Source organism: Crocuta crocuta, unplaced genomic scaffold (assembly GCF_008692635.1).
Source record: "Crocuta crocuta isolate KB4526 unplaced genomic scaffold, BGI_CrCroc_1.0 scaffold9, whole genome shotgun sequence".
NCBI lineage: Eukaryota > Metazoa > Chordata > Mammalia > Carnivora > Hyaenidae > Crocuta > Crocuta crocuta.
This window is the reverse complement of record NW_027551567.1, coordinates 3500993-3514759: the sequence shown is the minus strand read 5'-3', so window position 1 is coordinate 3514759 and position 13767 is coordinate 3500993. Positions and strand designations below refer to the sequence as shown.

The 13767-nt window shown below is 37.3% G+C and overlaps 1 protein-coding gene and 1 long non-coding RNA gene across 3 annotated transcripts in view; one reads left to right on the top strand and one right to left on the bottom strand.

Moving 5' to 3' along the window:
• The window catches only part of RARS2 (arginyl-tRNA synthetase 2, mitochondrial), a 54054-nt gene that overhangs the window by 5748 nt on the left and 34539 nt on the right, over window positions 1-13767 (bottom strand). The window contains exons 9-12 of one of the 2 annotated variants that reach the window (XM_077750291.1): window positions 5887-6045; window positions 4767-4873; window positions 3532-3627; window positions 614-674 (exon numbers count right to left, since the gene is read on the bottom strand). In XM_077750291.1, coding sequence (XP_077606417.1) covers window positions 614-674; window positions 3532-3627; window positions 4767-4873; window positions 5887-6045 — 423 coding nt within the window. The remainder of the gene's footprint in view (window positions 1-613; window positions 675-3531; window positions 3628-4766; window positions 4874-5886; window positions 6046-13767) is intronic. The other variant, XM_077750292.1, reaches the window with a different exon arrangement.
• LOC144220137 (uncharacterized) overlaps window positions 11139-13767 on the top strand; it is a 14113-nt gene continuing 11484 nt past the window's right edge. The window contains exons 1-2 of the long non-coding RNA XR_013331641.1: window positions 11139-11179; window positions 12785-13009. This is a non-coding gene — a long non-coding RNA (uncharacterized LOC144220137). The remainder of the gene's footprint in view (window positions 11180-12784; window positions 13010-13767) is intronic.

The window sequence follows — 13767 nt, the reverse complement described above, 5'->3', positions numbered from 1 at the left end:
AAAGTGACAAAACTGTAGTGACGGAAAACACAGCAATGACTGCCAGGGGTTAGGATTAGGGGGAAGGGGGAGTTATTAAGTGGTTGCCAAGATGGAGTCTGCTTCATGAAGGAACAGTTCTCTATTCTGAATGTTGTGATGGTTACGTGATCTCTCCTCTCTCCCCAGTGTATGTAGGCCCCCACGCAAGTACATGTAAAACTAGGTGAAATTTAACTAAGGTCTCTACCAATGTCAGGATCCATAAAGTACTATGGATATATAAAATACTATCTTTGGGGAAGGCTGGGTGAAAGGTCCATGGAAACTGTACTGTTTTAAAACTTTTTGTCTTAAAATATTTAAAATAAAAAGTTATTTTTTAAAAAGTACATTATGGTAACCTGCACATACTCATTTCACATAACCATTTTCCTGAACTGGGTTGTTTTTTTTTTTAAACGATGAAGCAGTGTGAATTTTTTTCACTTTTAAATTTTTTTTTAACCTAGTGGTTGCCACCTTAAATAAACCTAACATTGAATTCCTTCTATATTTTGACAAGATTATTTTTCCATAGTTTTTCAACATGGCAATTAACTTCTATCTTTTGTTCTTTATTGTGATTACTTACCACATAAATCATTGTATCAAAATTATACTTGTCCATTCGATCTATAGCAGCTGCAAGATCTCTGAAAAAATGGCCATAAATTAAGAGTTACTAAGCAGACCTGGGCAAAAATTTGCTTTACCTATTTAACAGTAATGAGGCTTTTCTAATTAAGAACTCTTATTACTCTACAGCCTGGGGTATACTGCCTATGATTATATAAGTCCAATACCATACTTTGATGGAAAGTAGTAACAAAAAGCTCTGGGAAAAGCAACAATAACAAAAGTACTGTGGAAAGATAAAAAAACAAAATAAATAACTATAAGCTCTGGGGAAAGTAGTAGTACTAAAGCAGCTCTAGGCAAAGTGTCTGTAAGTAAATGTTTTATGATTTGTTAATTAAGCCTCTACTGGGAAGAATCACCTGAGTGTCACTTTTCTGCAGTACACCTTCTTAAAGAACATACTGAAAACACAGGTGATGTGTAACTAAACGGGTGTCTTTTAGCTACTTCCCTATTAGTGCTACCAAGGACTTTCAAAGTCCTAAATCAGTCATAAGCAATACTTTCTAATAAAACACTGTAAAAGTGTTTAGAAGTCCTTTGACAAAAACTCAACTCTCCTTTCTCTGATTTAAGTGTAAAAAAAAACTCAGGTTGCATCTACTATGAAATAATGAAGACCAACCCATTAACTATGAAATTTCAAGTCAAAATTATGAAAATATTGAAATTTAAAATTAAAGCTACTTTTAGTTAATATTCAACATTGGGAAGATTTTAAAAGGCCCTAGATCTTTTGAAATGTTGGAGATCATCAAATCATTGGTGCCCATTTCCTGATCCTGATAGAACACAGAGCATGCATTCACAACGGAGGCAAAAACTGGCTCGTGAGGAACAACAGAATCTTATTCTTTTTATGTCTAAAGGACATAGGTGCACACAACACATCCAGATGTACTGGAGATCTGTAATACCAAAAATTTCCTGAGGTTGGGGCAAGTAGGAAAAATCGGCTAAAAAGGCTCCTGAGAGGCATTATAACAGGGGAAAAAAAAAAAAAACATAAAAAGGTTGTGAAACATGAGTATAGAAGATTATTACCCAGATGAGTCACAAATATTTACCCCCACTGTATTTTTGGTTTGACTCAAAGACAAAACAAAGAGAAGCCTTTTGATCCAATGAAATAATAGAAGAATATAAGGAAAAGCTCTAGGTTGAGTTTGTAAAACCTGAATTTGAAAGCAGGATGAAATACCAGGTCATTTAGTTCAGGCCTCTCATTTCAGAGTAGGGACCCATTGCCCAGACAAGGTCCCCAGCCTCCCCCTGTGCTCTTGCCACTATTCTCCTGCGCTTCTGTTATAACTCCTCTAATTCATATTCACATTCACATATATTGATGTATTCTATAATATTATATACACATAAAAGTATATATATGTATTCACATGTATCTTGCACTGAAAGGGCAGAAACAACTAAAGTTTGATCAAGCAAGGTGAAAAACTAAACATTTTGACAAATGGCAAAAAACACAATTATTCTCTCAAAGAGAAATATATAAATATTAAGATAAATACAAAGAAAAATCTAGACTTAATGAATGATAGCCCAAGAAAAATAACCAAATCAGAACCATTAAAATGATATGGAGCCTCCATTCTAGGTGGACACATTTCCTTTTTTTTACTGTTTCAGTTATTTTTGAGAGAAAGACAAAGTGTGAATGGGGGAGGGGCAGAGAGAGAGGGAGACACAGAATCCGAAGCAGGCTCCAGGCTCCGAGCTGTCAGTACAGAGCCCAACATGGGGCTCGAACCCATGAACCGTGAGATCCAGACCTGAGCCGAAGTTGGATGCTTAACCAACTGAGTCACCCAGGCACCCCTAGGTGGACACATTTCTTATAGCCATAGCTCAAGGTTTATTTAATCTGTCCAGCAATTACTGCCTGGCACAAAATATTTTTCTATTATTTTTTTAATCTGGTAAAAGAAATGTACCTACCACTTATATACACAGGTTCTTCTTACTTCCTACTATAATTACTAGGAAATGATAAAGGGAAACTACCAAAAAGTAACAGAAAGTAAAGAGATCAATTTTCTAATGGACAGTAAGAGAATCAGATGGTTATTTAAAGCTGTTTGGAACAAATGATGGTAATTAACAACAATAATCATTAACTATGCTATAAAAGTGGATTTATGATTCAATATATAACTCTAGCCTGGAAGACAGTAGAGCCTTTTGCCAACAGTATTTGAGTATGGCTGTGTTTACTTGTGTGCCTTTTTTATGGTCCTATCTTCGCCTTCCTATTGGCTTTGTCCCAGATATAAATGTGCTGGATAAGATACAAGTTCCAGTTCTTACTGATTAACAGAGACTAGAGACAGCTCCTTTCCACAGGGGTCAGTCATGCAGACAGATGAGAGAGAAAAAAAAAAAGGCAACATGCCCTACTTCTCCCTTAGCCTATTTTACCATAATCAGAATGAGGACTGATACTCATGTGTATGAAAAATGGATCTTTACAGAGGACGCCTCTGAGCCACACCTTCTAGTATACATTTCCTGCCAATGTGCAACAGGAAAACAGGAAAATATTTATAGTTGATTATGAGGTACCTCAGTTTTCAGTTTGTGGAAAAATGTATTCAGCTATGGAAATCCTACGATGTTTAACTAATTGTAAATAATTTTCTCAGTCACTTTTCTGATGATATTACACCTTTCCAGGAACTATAACTGGCAATAGATAGAAACCTAATGAATGTATTTTGAAGGGATGAGAATAAGAGATTTGGGAACTAGGATTTGATAACAGCTTTGAGGATAAAATAATTGCTTTAGCACTGATCCTACAACAAAGCACATGAAGTCATCTACATTCTGATGTTGACCTTCATGTTACATACAAACCTGGTCGCATAGAGAGAAGTCCCATCGCTTCGCATTACAGTACAAATCGAGGAGGGGTCACCATTTCCAGAAAGATCCACTATAGCTGTTCCCTGTCTAGAAATGCAAAAAGGTAACGCTGAAGAAACAGAGCAAGTTAAGACCTTTAAAAGTATATATATAATATTTTCTTTGGCAAATTAGAAGCTATTTTTTATTCCTTATGTAGCAACAAGCAGTGTAACCAAAAATGAAGAAAAACAAGAAAGAATCGGGCCATGAATTTATTAAGAATGGGTATGCTATAACTAATATTTGGTTGTCCTATTTTTTAAACTCTGTAGCTCTGGATAAGGTACTTAGAAAGTCTTTAGCATATCCATTTGAAAAATGAGATTTCAACTGCAGTTTAACCATGAAACACCATATTCTTCAAATTCAAATGACAGCATTTAATACTGGGCTAATTTTTAACATGCCAGAAAACACCCTTGAGTAAAAAACCATGGAATTTTGTTATTGTCTTTCCTGCCTTATCAAAAATTAGAATTTGTAGATGGAGATGTAAAAATTTGCCTTATGGACAGGCCTCATGTTCTCCAGGTCTTCCTTATAAAGAGAACCAGAGAGGCTGCTCTCTGGTAGTAGGACAACTGGCACTTCTAAGCAACTGGTCTGCTTCTGTATTACTGACGCCTGGGCCCCCATGACTGGTACCATTGGTTTGTTTGGCTGACAGGAAGCTCAAAGCTAAATTAGAAATCTACCATAGGGCAGTGTGTTAGATGATGTGCCATTATCATCCCTGATTCCGTATTATTTTTTCTGCCCTTGCTTCCCGATTTCCTCATTTTTCTCTTTCAAAAGCTTGTTTTATACTTGTTTACATAAGGTGCCTTAAATCCATTTTGAACAGGATGTGGTTTTTTAAAAAGGCAGGCCTAAGTAAGAAAATGTAAGTTTTATTTTTTTCTAGTTATATCAACTTGTCTGACATTAGGCCAGTCACTTGTACTTTCTGTGCTTCAGTTTCCTCACATGTGAAGAGCAGATTAACAACTTTTCTTCTAATCTTACCAGGATTTTGTCATGGCAGCAGAAGATCATATGTGGAAAATTACACTGAACAGCAAAAAGCACTATAAGAAATGCCAGGAGGGCTGCACACCACATTCTGTGGTCCTGAGAGACTACATCAATACCAGTTTTTTTCAAAGAAGAAGTAACTTTCCTGAAGAACAGTAACCTGACCATACATTGTTTTCTGCAGGAGTCCTTTACTGTCCAGCAACTTTAAGACTTCTTGAGATTTTTCACGATAAAATGATTCTCCCGAGTATTCATCGAAGTGTATTCCTAGACGCTGAAAGGTTCAAAAACAAAAGAAGGAAGTTACTTAAATGTGTTATTTATCTTATCCTAAGACAAAACAGGTTTACAGTCTGTCACCCAGACTGGGAAAGAAAGAATTAGATCGAGTCACTCATCTGCTCAAACCTTCTACCTCCTCCCACGCCAGGCAAGTCCTCACAACAGTACCGTGCTGATGCTGTAGTTGCTAGGCCCACAGGGCTATTCAAATTACATAAAATGAAAAACGTAATTTCTCAGTACCACCACTCGTGCTTCAAGTGCTGGGTAGCCACCCATGGCTAGTGGCTATGCTGCTGGGATAGCACATCATGGAACATCTCTCCACCACAGCACAAAGCGAGGTTGGGCAGCCCTGGGGAATGTCCTACCTCATGTCCTACCCTACAACCTCTTCCACCTCCTCTCCTATAGCTCTTCATCCTGCTTAATCCTTACTCCAACCACATGGATTTATTTAACAAAACTCTCTTCATTCCTCCCACCCAGAGATACTTTGTCTCCCATCCCCTGCTTCATTTTTCTCCATAGCATCATCACCACCTAACAGACTGTGTATGTCCTTGTTTAATTACCATTGTCTTAAATTTGCTCTCCAGCTCTGTGCTGGCATGTGGAGTCCAGGACAGAAGGACTTCTATTTCCTTTGTTCACTGTTGTATTTCTCCCACCCCCTATGATGTTTATTTAATGAACAGATTTATACGTGTCACATATAGGCCTACAGAAGTGAAAGGGAGACAAGATTAAGAAAAAGTAAAGGAATGAGCAGAAGAGAGAAAAGAGAAGCTAGACTGAAACAGAGGATTGGAGGGTCACCTGATATTTGACCTGTGAATTTCATAGGATGTTTTCAAAGTTCCAACTTTCAGCACAAAGAATAACATTTGGGTCCTAATTTTCAACTGAATGACAAATCTGGTCTTAAAACATGAGCTTAAGAAGCAACTTCATTTCTCATTAGAACAGTTAAGAGTACCCCATCACAGGAGAGCAGGTGGGCACCTTGTAAATCCGCACATATTCTTCTATGCTCAGGTCTCGAAACTTCTGCCACAGTGCAAGTGCTTGCATGTCGCCCAGTTCCAATCGCTGAAAGAACTCATGGGCTGATTTTAGTACATTTTTATTATCTGCTGCTTCTTTATTAACTTGTACATAAACCTAAAAGCACAACCGTGTATTAAATGAAGTATATTAGCCACTGTTACCTTCAATGGAACAAAACACAATCCTGAGAATTTTCACTGAAAGGTTAGCCAACTACCCTCATCAGAGTGTAATCTTTTTTTCTTCTTTTTTTGCCATGGACCCTTAGTGAACCCTATAGACCCGTTCTCAAAATGTTCCTAAATGCATAAAGTAAAATACATATGCTTACAAAGGAAATTACATTGAAAGTTATCCATTTTTTAAAATTGTGATGCAGTAATAGAAGAAAGTATTAAATTTCTGACAAAGGTTAGGGAAAATATAATTTTTCCCTCCCTTCCAAGTTCATAGACTCTTAGGTTAATTAAGAGTGCCTGGGTCAGATTAAGCTAGCATTTCTTCTTTTTTTTTTTAACAAAAGGGCAAATTATTATTGCCGCAACGCTTCTGAGAAAAGGTCAAAGAAGGCAGAATGGTTCAATCTGGCTAAGAAAAGGCCAAAGGATGATTCAGCAGTTGTTTTAAGAATGATTTTTAAAACTGCTCTCTAAATCTGTAAAAGCCCGTAACATAGGTTATCTAGAAGATCTCTAGACAGTTAGCTTACTTACACTGGAACCTGGGATTCTGAGAACTGTATGGACCACTCACTACTGGAATGTTTTCACACCATATGTCTTGGCTGGATTAGTGCTTACCTCCCCCCGCCAGCCCCACCATGACAGGAGTGGAACTGGATGGCTTATTAAGGTCTCTTCCATTTCTATGATTCTGTGATCACAATTTAATAATTTTCTGGTCTCCAAAATGCAGGTTAGTAAATAACAATAAAATATCAACTCTGTACCTCAAGTAGTACTGAAGTTACCCATATAGAATATAAAGATTTTACTTCTGAGTTGTAACTCACTTCCAGGATGAGACATGAATGATAAATTTACTCTCCTTATGTTTCTTTCAGAAAGCTATTCAAGTAGCCTAAAAGTAATAAAACTTGGCAAATTACCAAAGAAATAGGAGGCATCTGTTATAGTAATATCATCAAAATACCAGTGGCAGATAAAGTGGTTTTCTTCTGAAGTACACACTGGGACAAATGGAATGTGGCTTAGAAACACGACATCTATCAACAAAAGGGACAGGGCATTAAACATCTATGTCAAGGTTAAAATGTCTCACCTTTCATAGACGGCTTCTGTTAATTATTGGAATGGCAGAATGTAATGGATAAATATTCCAAAAAGAGGTTAAGACTACCTAATCTCCCTTTCCTCTTTAAAGCACATTGTACAGAAAATAATTAATATAGGAGGCCTGAGGCTGCTATCCTTAAAATGGCTGGTTTGCAAAATTAGCCCTTGGCTGACATCTGGGAACTTAGCTGGCATCTGGGTACTTCAGATTTGAGAAATCTTCCCACCAACCTAACTGATAAGAGTGACTTGCTGTGCTTAAACTATGAAACAATATGGTTTATGCTAAATACCTGCTTTCCTTCTGGGAGTTCGGCATTTTAGTACATGCTAAGCAGAGGGTGCCTACATGATGAAACTCCAATAGAATCTTTGGGCATGGAGCATCTAATGAGCTTCCCTGGGAGACATTTCATGCATGGTGTCCCAGTCTGTTGCAGAAGGAACTAAGTGTATCCCGTGTGACTCCACCAGAAAAAAACTCTTGGAAGCTTGGCCCTGGTTTCTAACAGACTTCACTGCATGCTTCTTTCCCTTTGATTTTGCTTTGCAATCTTTTGCTATAGTAAATCATAGCTGTGAGTACAATTATACGTGGAGTCCTGTGAGTCCTCTTAAGAACTTATTAAACGTGGTGGTCGTCTTGGGAGATCAAACACACATACCGTAAAAAATTAATTTCCATGTGCTCCTATGAAATAAGTCCAGAATAAGTCAGAAACAGAGAAAAAATTTTGGTAAGGTGTAGGAAAACAGAGTCACTGTAGGACAGCAAACTGCGGACTTCTTGACTTTTTTCTTTTCTTTTTCTTTTTTAGTGTTTAGTTTGAGAGAGAGAAAAATTTATTTTGAGAGTGCAAGCTGGGGAAGGGCAGAGTGAGGGGGAGACAGAATCCGAAGCAGGCTCCAGGCTCTGATTGTCAGCACAGAACACGACATAGGGCTCAAACACATGAACTGTGAGATCATGACCTGAGCCAAAGTTGGATGCTTACTGACTGAGCCACCCAGGCGCCCCAGACTTGAGTTTTGAATGACCTATTCATGGACAACTAAACTGTTATCTAGCCTATAGTAGTTAAGGCATACATACTTCTATAAATGATTTGTGACTCAAAATCTCTCTCTCATACACACACATTCACATATAATTTATAACCAAACATACACAAAATATTGTTAGTTTCAGAAAATGTTTTTAAAATCTAGGACTCTATGGGGCGCCTGGGTGGCTTNTGATAAGAATATTTAAAAAAAAAAAAACTTTACCAGAATATTTTCCCTTTCTTAAAATTTAAAATAGAAATAAAACAAAATAAACAAAACCAAACCCTAACACTTGAAGAATCTTGGCATTTCAGCAATTTGTAGTTATAAACCAAACATTACTGAAAATCAACTGATATATCAGAGCAATGGAAGAGCCTTAATTAGCACTTACCAATCTGCCTGCAAATGCAAAACAGCAAGCTGTAATTATTAATATTCATCATCATTTTAGAAAAGAACTGCATTTTTCTTCACAAAATAACTAATATTAACTATATACTTCTAAAATTATGATTTTTAATTTAGTTGCCATAAACTTATGCTTAGAAAGTCTGTATTTTAAAAAAATATATATTTTTAAAATTTATATTTGAGAGAGAGACACAGTGCAAGCAGGGGAGGAGGGGCAGAGAGAGGGAGACAGAATCTAAAGCAGGCTCCAAGCTCTGAGCTGTCACCACAAAGCCTGATGCGGGGCTTGAGCTCACAAACCGTGAGACCATGACTTAAACTGAAGTTGGATGTCTAACCAACTAAGCCACCCAGGTGCCCCTAGAAAGTCTGCATTTTGAAGACAGCTTCCTTTTGAGGCTAGATCTAGACACAAACGGAATAAAAAGTAAATTTTAAATTTGGATTTGATAAAAGAATGTGGCTTAGGATGTTCTTGAGAATGGAAATAATTTTTCTTCTAGTTACCAAACACAAAAGTGAACTATATTTCCATTAGGANCAAGCCACCCAGGCGCCCCCATTTAAGACTTCCTTAAAGGAATATTAACCTTTTCATTATTTATAGATGCTGATATTCCCAAAAAAGCATAGGATATTTTATTTCTATTTTAATTGATTCAGATAATTACAGTCAGTTCAAGATGATCTGTCCCAACGTAAAGAAGTGCAAAAAATAAAAGTATATAATGCTCTCTTACTCTCTCTTAATCTCTTAAATTTGATCTTAGAATACCATTAGCAACACAGACACAGTTTAATTCTTTGGAACAGGGCTCTAACCCCAACCCTAGTTATTTCTGTCTAAGAGAATAATTGCTAAGAATGGTTAGCATAACTTAGACAACAAAAGCTCTTTTAACTGTATAATTTGTCTTCTATCTTAAAATGCATTTAGTTTTGATCTCATTTTTAAGAAAAAACATATAATAAATTCATGGTTATAATTCAAACAAAGAAGGTCATTTTTAAAGTTGTTTCATGTCTTGATCAGAAATTTCTTACAGAACTGCTGGTTGAGATAGATTTTTTAAAAAAGTTATTTATTTTTGAGAAGACAGAGAGAAACAGAGCATGAGCAGGGAATGGGCAGAAATAGGAGGAGACACAGAATCCAAAGCAGGTTCCAGGCTCTGAGCTGTCAGCACAGAGCCCAACGCGGGGCTCGAACCCACAAACCATGAGATCACAACCTGAGCCAAAGTCAGATGATCAACTGACTGAGCCACCCATACACCCTGAAATAGAGTTCTAATGTTAAATGAACTATTAAATTCAAACAATACAGTTGTAATTTAAAAGATCAATATATCAGTTAACAACAAAATAAAAACTCACTAATTATCAAGTTTCTCACTAGTATATCATTAACAGCATTTAAATAGTATTTCACCATCTATTCATCTTCTTTCAATATCTGGAATCTCCTATTTTTGTTCTTTGTTTATAATAATGTTTATGATATCCCTCTATTCAAGGGTGATAAAAATTAACTTCTTATATATATTAGGCACATGGTGATATACATTTCTCATGCTGAAAAAGTTTTCTACTCATTTGGATGGTGTGGGAGGGATAATCACTGAGCTATTAACATGTACTCTGGTCTTGCTCACTATTCCCATCCTTGTTGTAAGAACACTCAGAGGACAATGATGAGACACTGTAGCAACTCCCAGAAGAGTAGGGGTTAGGAAGAAAGGCTGTGGAGTGGCTTTGGGGAAGATGGTCGAAAGTATGGTAAAACAGAAAAGCTGCCAGGACCGAGGAAAGGAGAATCGCCTAGAATGAGGAGGGAATGAGGATGGAGAAACATCCCCAGGAATAGAAAAAGCTGGGAGGCCTCTGGGCTGGCAGCAGGCCTTCTGAGGGAAATGGTTTGTGGTGTCCCCCACAGGGAGGCTGATTTCTAGGCCTATGGAACTGGGCCACAGCTAGGATCTCCTATGTTTGTCATACAAACAGAGCTGTGTGCCTCAGGGCATTTATGTAGCCTGGGATACTGGGCACATCAATCAAGACCAATGTTACTGGGCACATCAGTCAAGACCAATGTGGACTAAAGCCAAGAAGAGGCCTCCATGTCCATCCTGAGATGCACATAAGAACATGGAGGACTCTATGATTTGGAAGATGAGAAACCCTTAATAATGACTAAAGATGTCTCTTACCACTCTCAAAAGTGTGACTGGGTTCAGATTTAATTAGGCTTACAAATTAAGAGTTCTTTCTTTTTTTTTTTATTTATTTTTGAGAAAGAGAGAGAGATGGAGAATGAGCAGGGGAGGGGAAGAGAGAGAGGGAGACACAGAATCTGAAGCAGGCTCCAGGTTCCGTGTTGTCAGAACGGAGCCCGATGCTCGCGCCCACAAATTGTGAGATCATGACCTAGGTGGAGTCAGACACTTAACCAACTGAACCACCCAGGCACCCCAAGAGTTATTTCTTGCAATGTAAGTGTTATAATGAGTAAAATTCACAACCATAACAGTCACTTTCTTTGAAAATAATAATGTGACCTACTTGAATTACTTTTTTAAGTTGAAGACATTTTTTTTGGAGACTCTAAAACCAAAAAAACAAAACAAACCCCCATGGCCTCTTGAGGAATAGATACTTCTTCCACATTTAAAAAAATAAGAGCAAGTAAATAGTATCTAATTCATTAATTTGGTGCTTTGATCTTGCCCTATTTTCTTTTTTTTGTTTGTTTATTGATATAGAGAAACTCAGGGTCAAACCTCTAATATACTATTTCCTACTAATACATTACCCTCTGACTTTCTAGGTCTTTTTTTATTGAATGCCCACCACTGTAATTACCTAAAATCATTTTAGAAAAGGTAAGGGAGGGGAGCCTGGGTGGCTCAGTCGGCTGAGCATCTAACTTTGGCTTAGGTCATGATCTCACAGTTTGTTTGGGTTTGAGCCCCGTGTAGGGCTCTGTGCTGACACCTCGGAGACTGTAGCCTCCTTCTGATTCTGTGTCTCCCTCTCTCTGCTGCTCCCCTGCTTATGCTCTATCTCTCAAAAATAAATAAATGTTAAAAAAAAAAAAAAGATAAGGGAAAAATAATACTTTTGGGGTCATTATGAACTTAAGAGAAAATATATACTATTTATGTTAATATATCACGTTCCTTTTATAAATGATAGTATTAGGGTACAGGGCTAATGCATACATTATTATCATCATAATATTTGTCTCTTAGGGGAGGCTGCTTATATTTCAGAGGCATTTCTGGGATAGCAAAAATTCATATTAATAAGCAAAATGCAAGGAGTCAAGTTCTAAAACCTTTTGTAGCAAACAAAAAAATGCTGGATTGTACATTCCTAAAACAGTGTTAGATGGTCTTGAGGTCCATTCGAATAGTTTAAGCCTAGGAGAAACCCTGAAATTACTTTTAAAAACTATCACTAAAACAAGTAAAAGTAGGGGTGCCTGGGTGGCTGAGCCGGTTAGGCATCTGACTCTTGATTTCAGCTTAGGTCACGATCTCATGGTAGGTTTGGGCCCCGCATCAGGCTCTGCGCTGTAGCGTGGGGCTTGCTTGGGATTTTCTCTCTCTCTCTCTGCCCCTTCCCTGCTTGTGCTCTCTTTAAATAAATAAACATTAAAAAAGATTATAACAGGTAAAAGTAAATGAGGACACCCATATACTCATGATTTAGATTTAACACTTAACTTTTTTACCATAAGAAATTACTTTTTGATATAAGCCGAAAGGCTTTCTTACACATGTCACTAAACTTACTATAAATGTTTTCCTTAAACCAATAATGTGAATTCTAAATAGCAAATATATTAGTTGTTTAACTCATTAGCTAATTCAGGGGGAGGGATGAACTATTACAAAACCAGTTCCCCGTTTTAAGACAATAAATCAGAACTAAATATATGTTTTAAGTGATGACCAACAAAGTCCCATGTCCACACACAACTGCCAGACATTGTGGGGAAAGGACTACAGGTACACAGAAAAACAAGTAATGAAGAAAAGCATAAAAATGGGAATGCAAGACAGAACTGACTGTGTTAAATATTTTCATCACAGAAAAGAAATGCTAAAACTATCCTATAATTCCTATTACCAAAAACTGAGAAACTGAAACTGGGGGATACTGATCAGGATGCCATTCAGCAGGAGGCGGACCACAAACTGCTCCTGGATGACCGAAGCCAAATTCAAAACAGATATACTGGAAGGTTGAAACTGCGAAAACTAAACTACTAATTGTGTTCTTGGTACAGCAATTTGAGGATGAAAGAAAGGAAAATGGTATGTAAGTAATTACAACCAATAGAAATGAGTGGCCAGAAGGGCATTCTGTCATGCTGGGGTGGGGGTGGGGGGCAGCACCTGGGAGCCAGACTGCCTGTGCTGGAGCCCTGCATCTGGCCCTCGGGTTCTGCATCAGTAACTGCATGATGAAGTCAATTCTGAGAAATGGTATGAGTATATCCTGTAATAGTCAGCTGTTACTTGGAACTATACAATAGGTCTAATATTCTACAACTTAAATGATAGAAAGGGACACACAAAAAACTACAAGATCAAATTCATACAAATTGTAACCATGAGGTATGGTGTTTGGGGCTGGAGATAAAAGATCAGGAAGACGGAGTCCCTCTCAAAGTGGTTACAACTACAATCTGACAAGGGAAACACCAGGGGGTCCAGCGACAGTCCAGGTTTTCTTTCAGGAACAGAATAAAATCATTTTTTAATATTTGTGTAAAGCTCAAAAAAAGGAAAAAATTTGTCATTTATACTAAAATTTTTTTTGTTGAAAATGATCTGTAATGACGACTATAATTTTAAAATGAAACTGGGTTGGCAAAAATTAGTCCAAAGATAAAATAACCTGGAGGCTGCCACTTTAGGCTCTGCATTTTTTTTCTGTCCTGCAAAGGTAGGAAGGGAGTCAGTGTCCTAATGGGTTTCTATCTTTTATTACAAACAGCAACGTAGGTGTATTTGATTTATTCTTTTGTCTATAAATGCTGCTTCCCTATGAAGCTTTCAGGAAAAAGAAC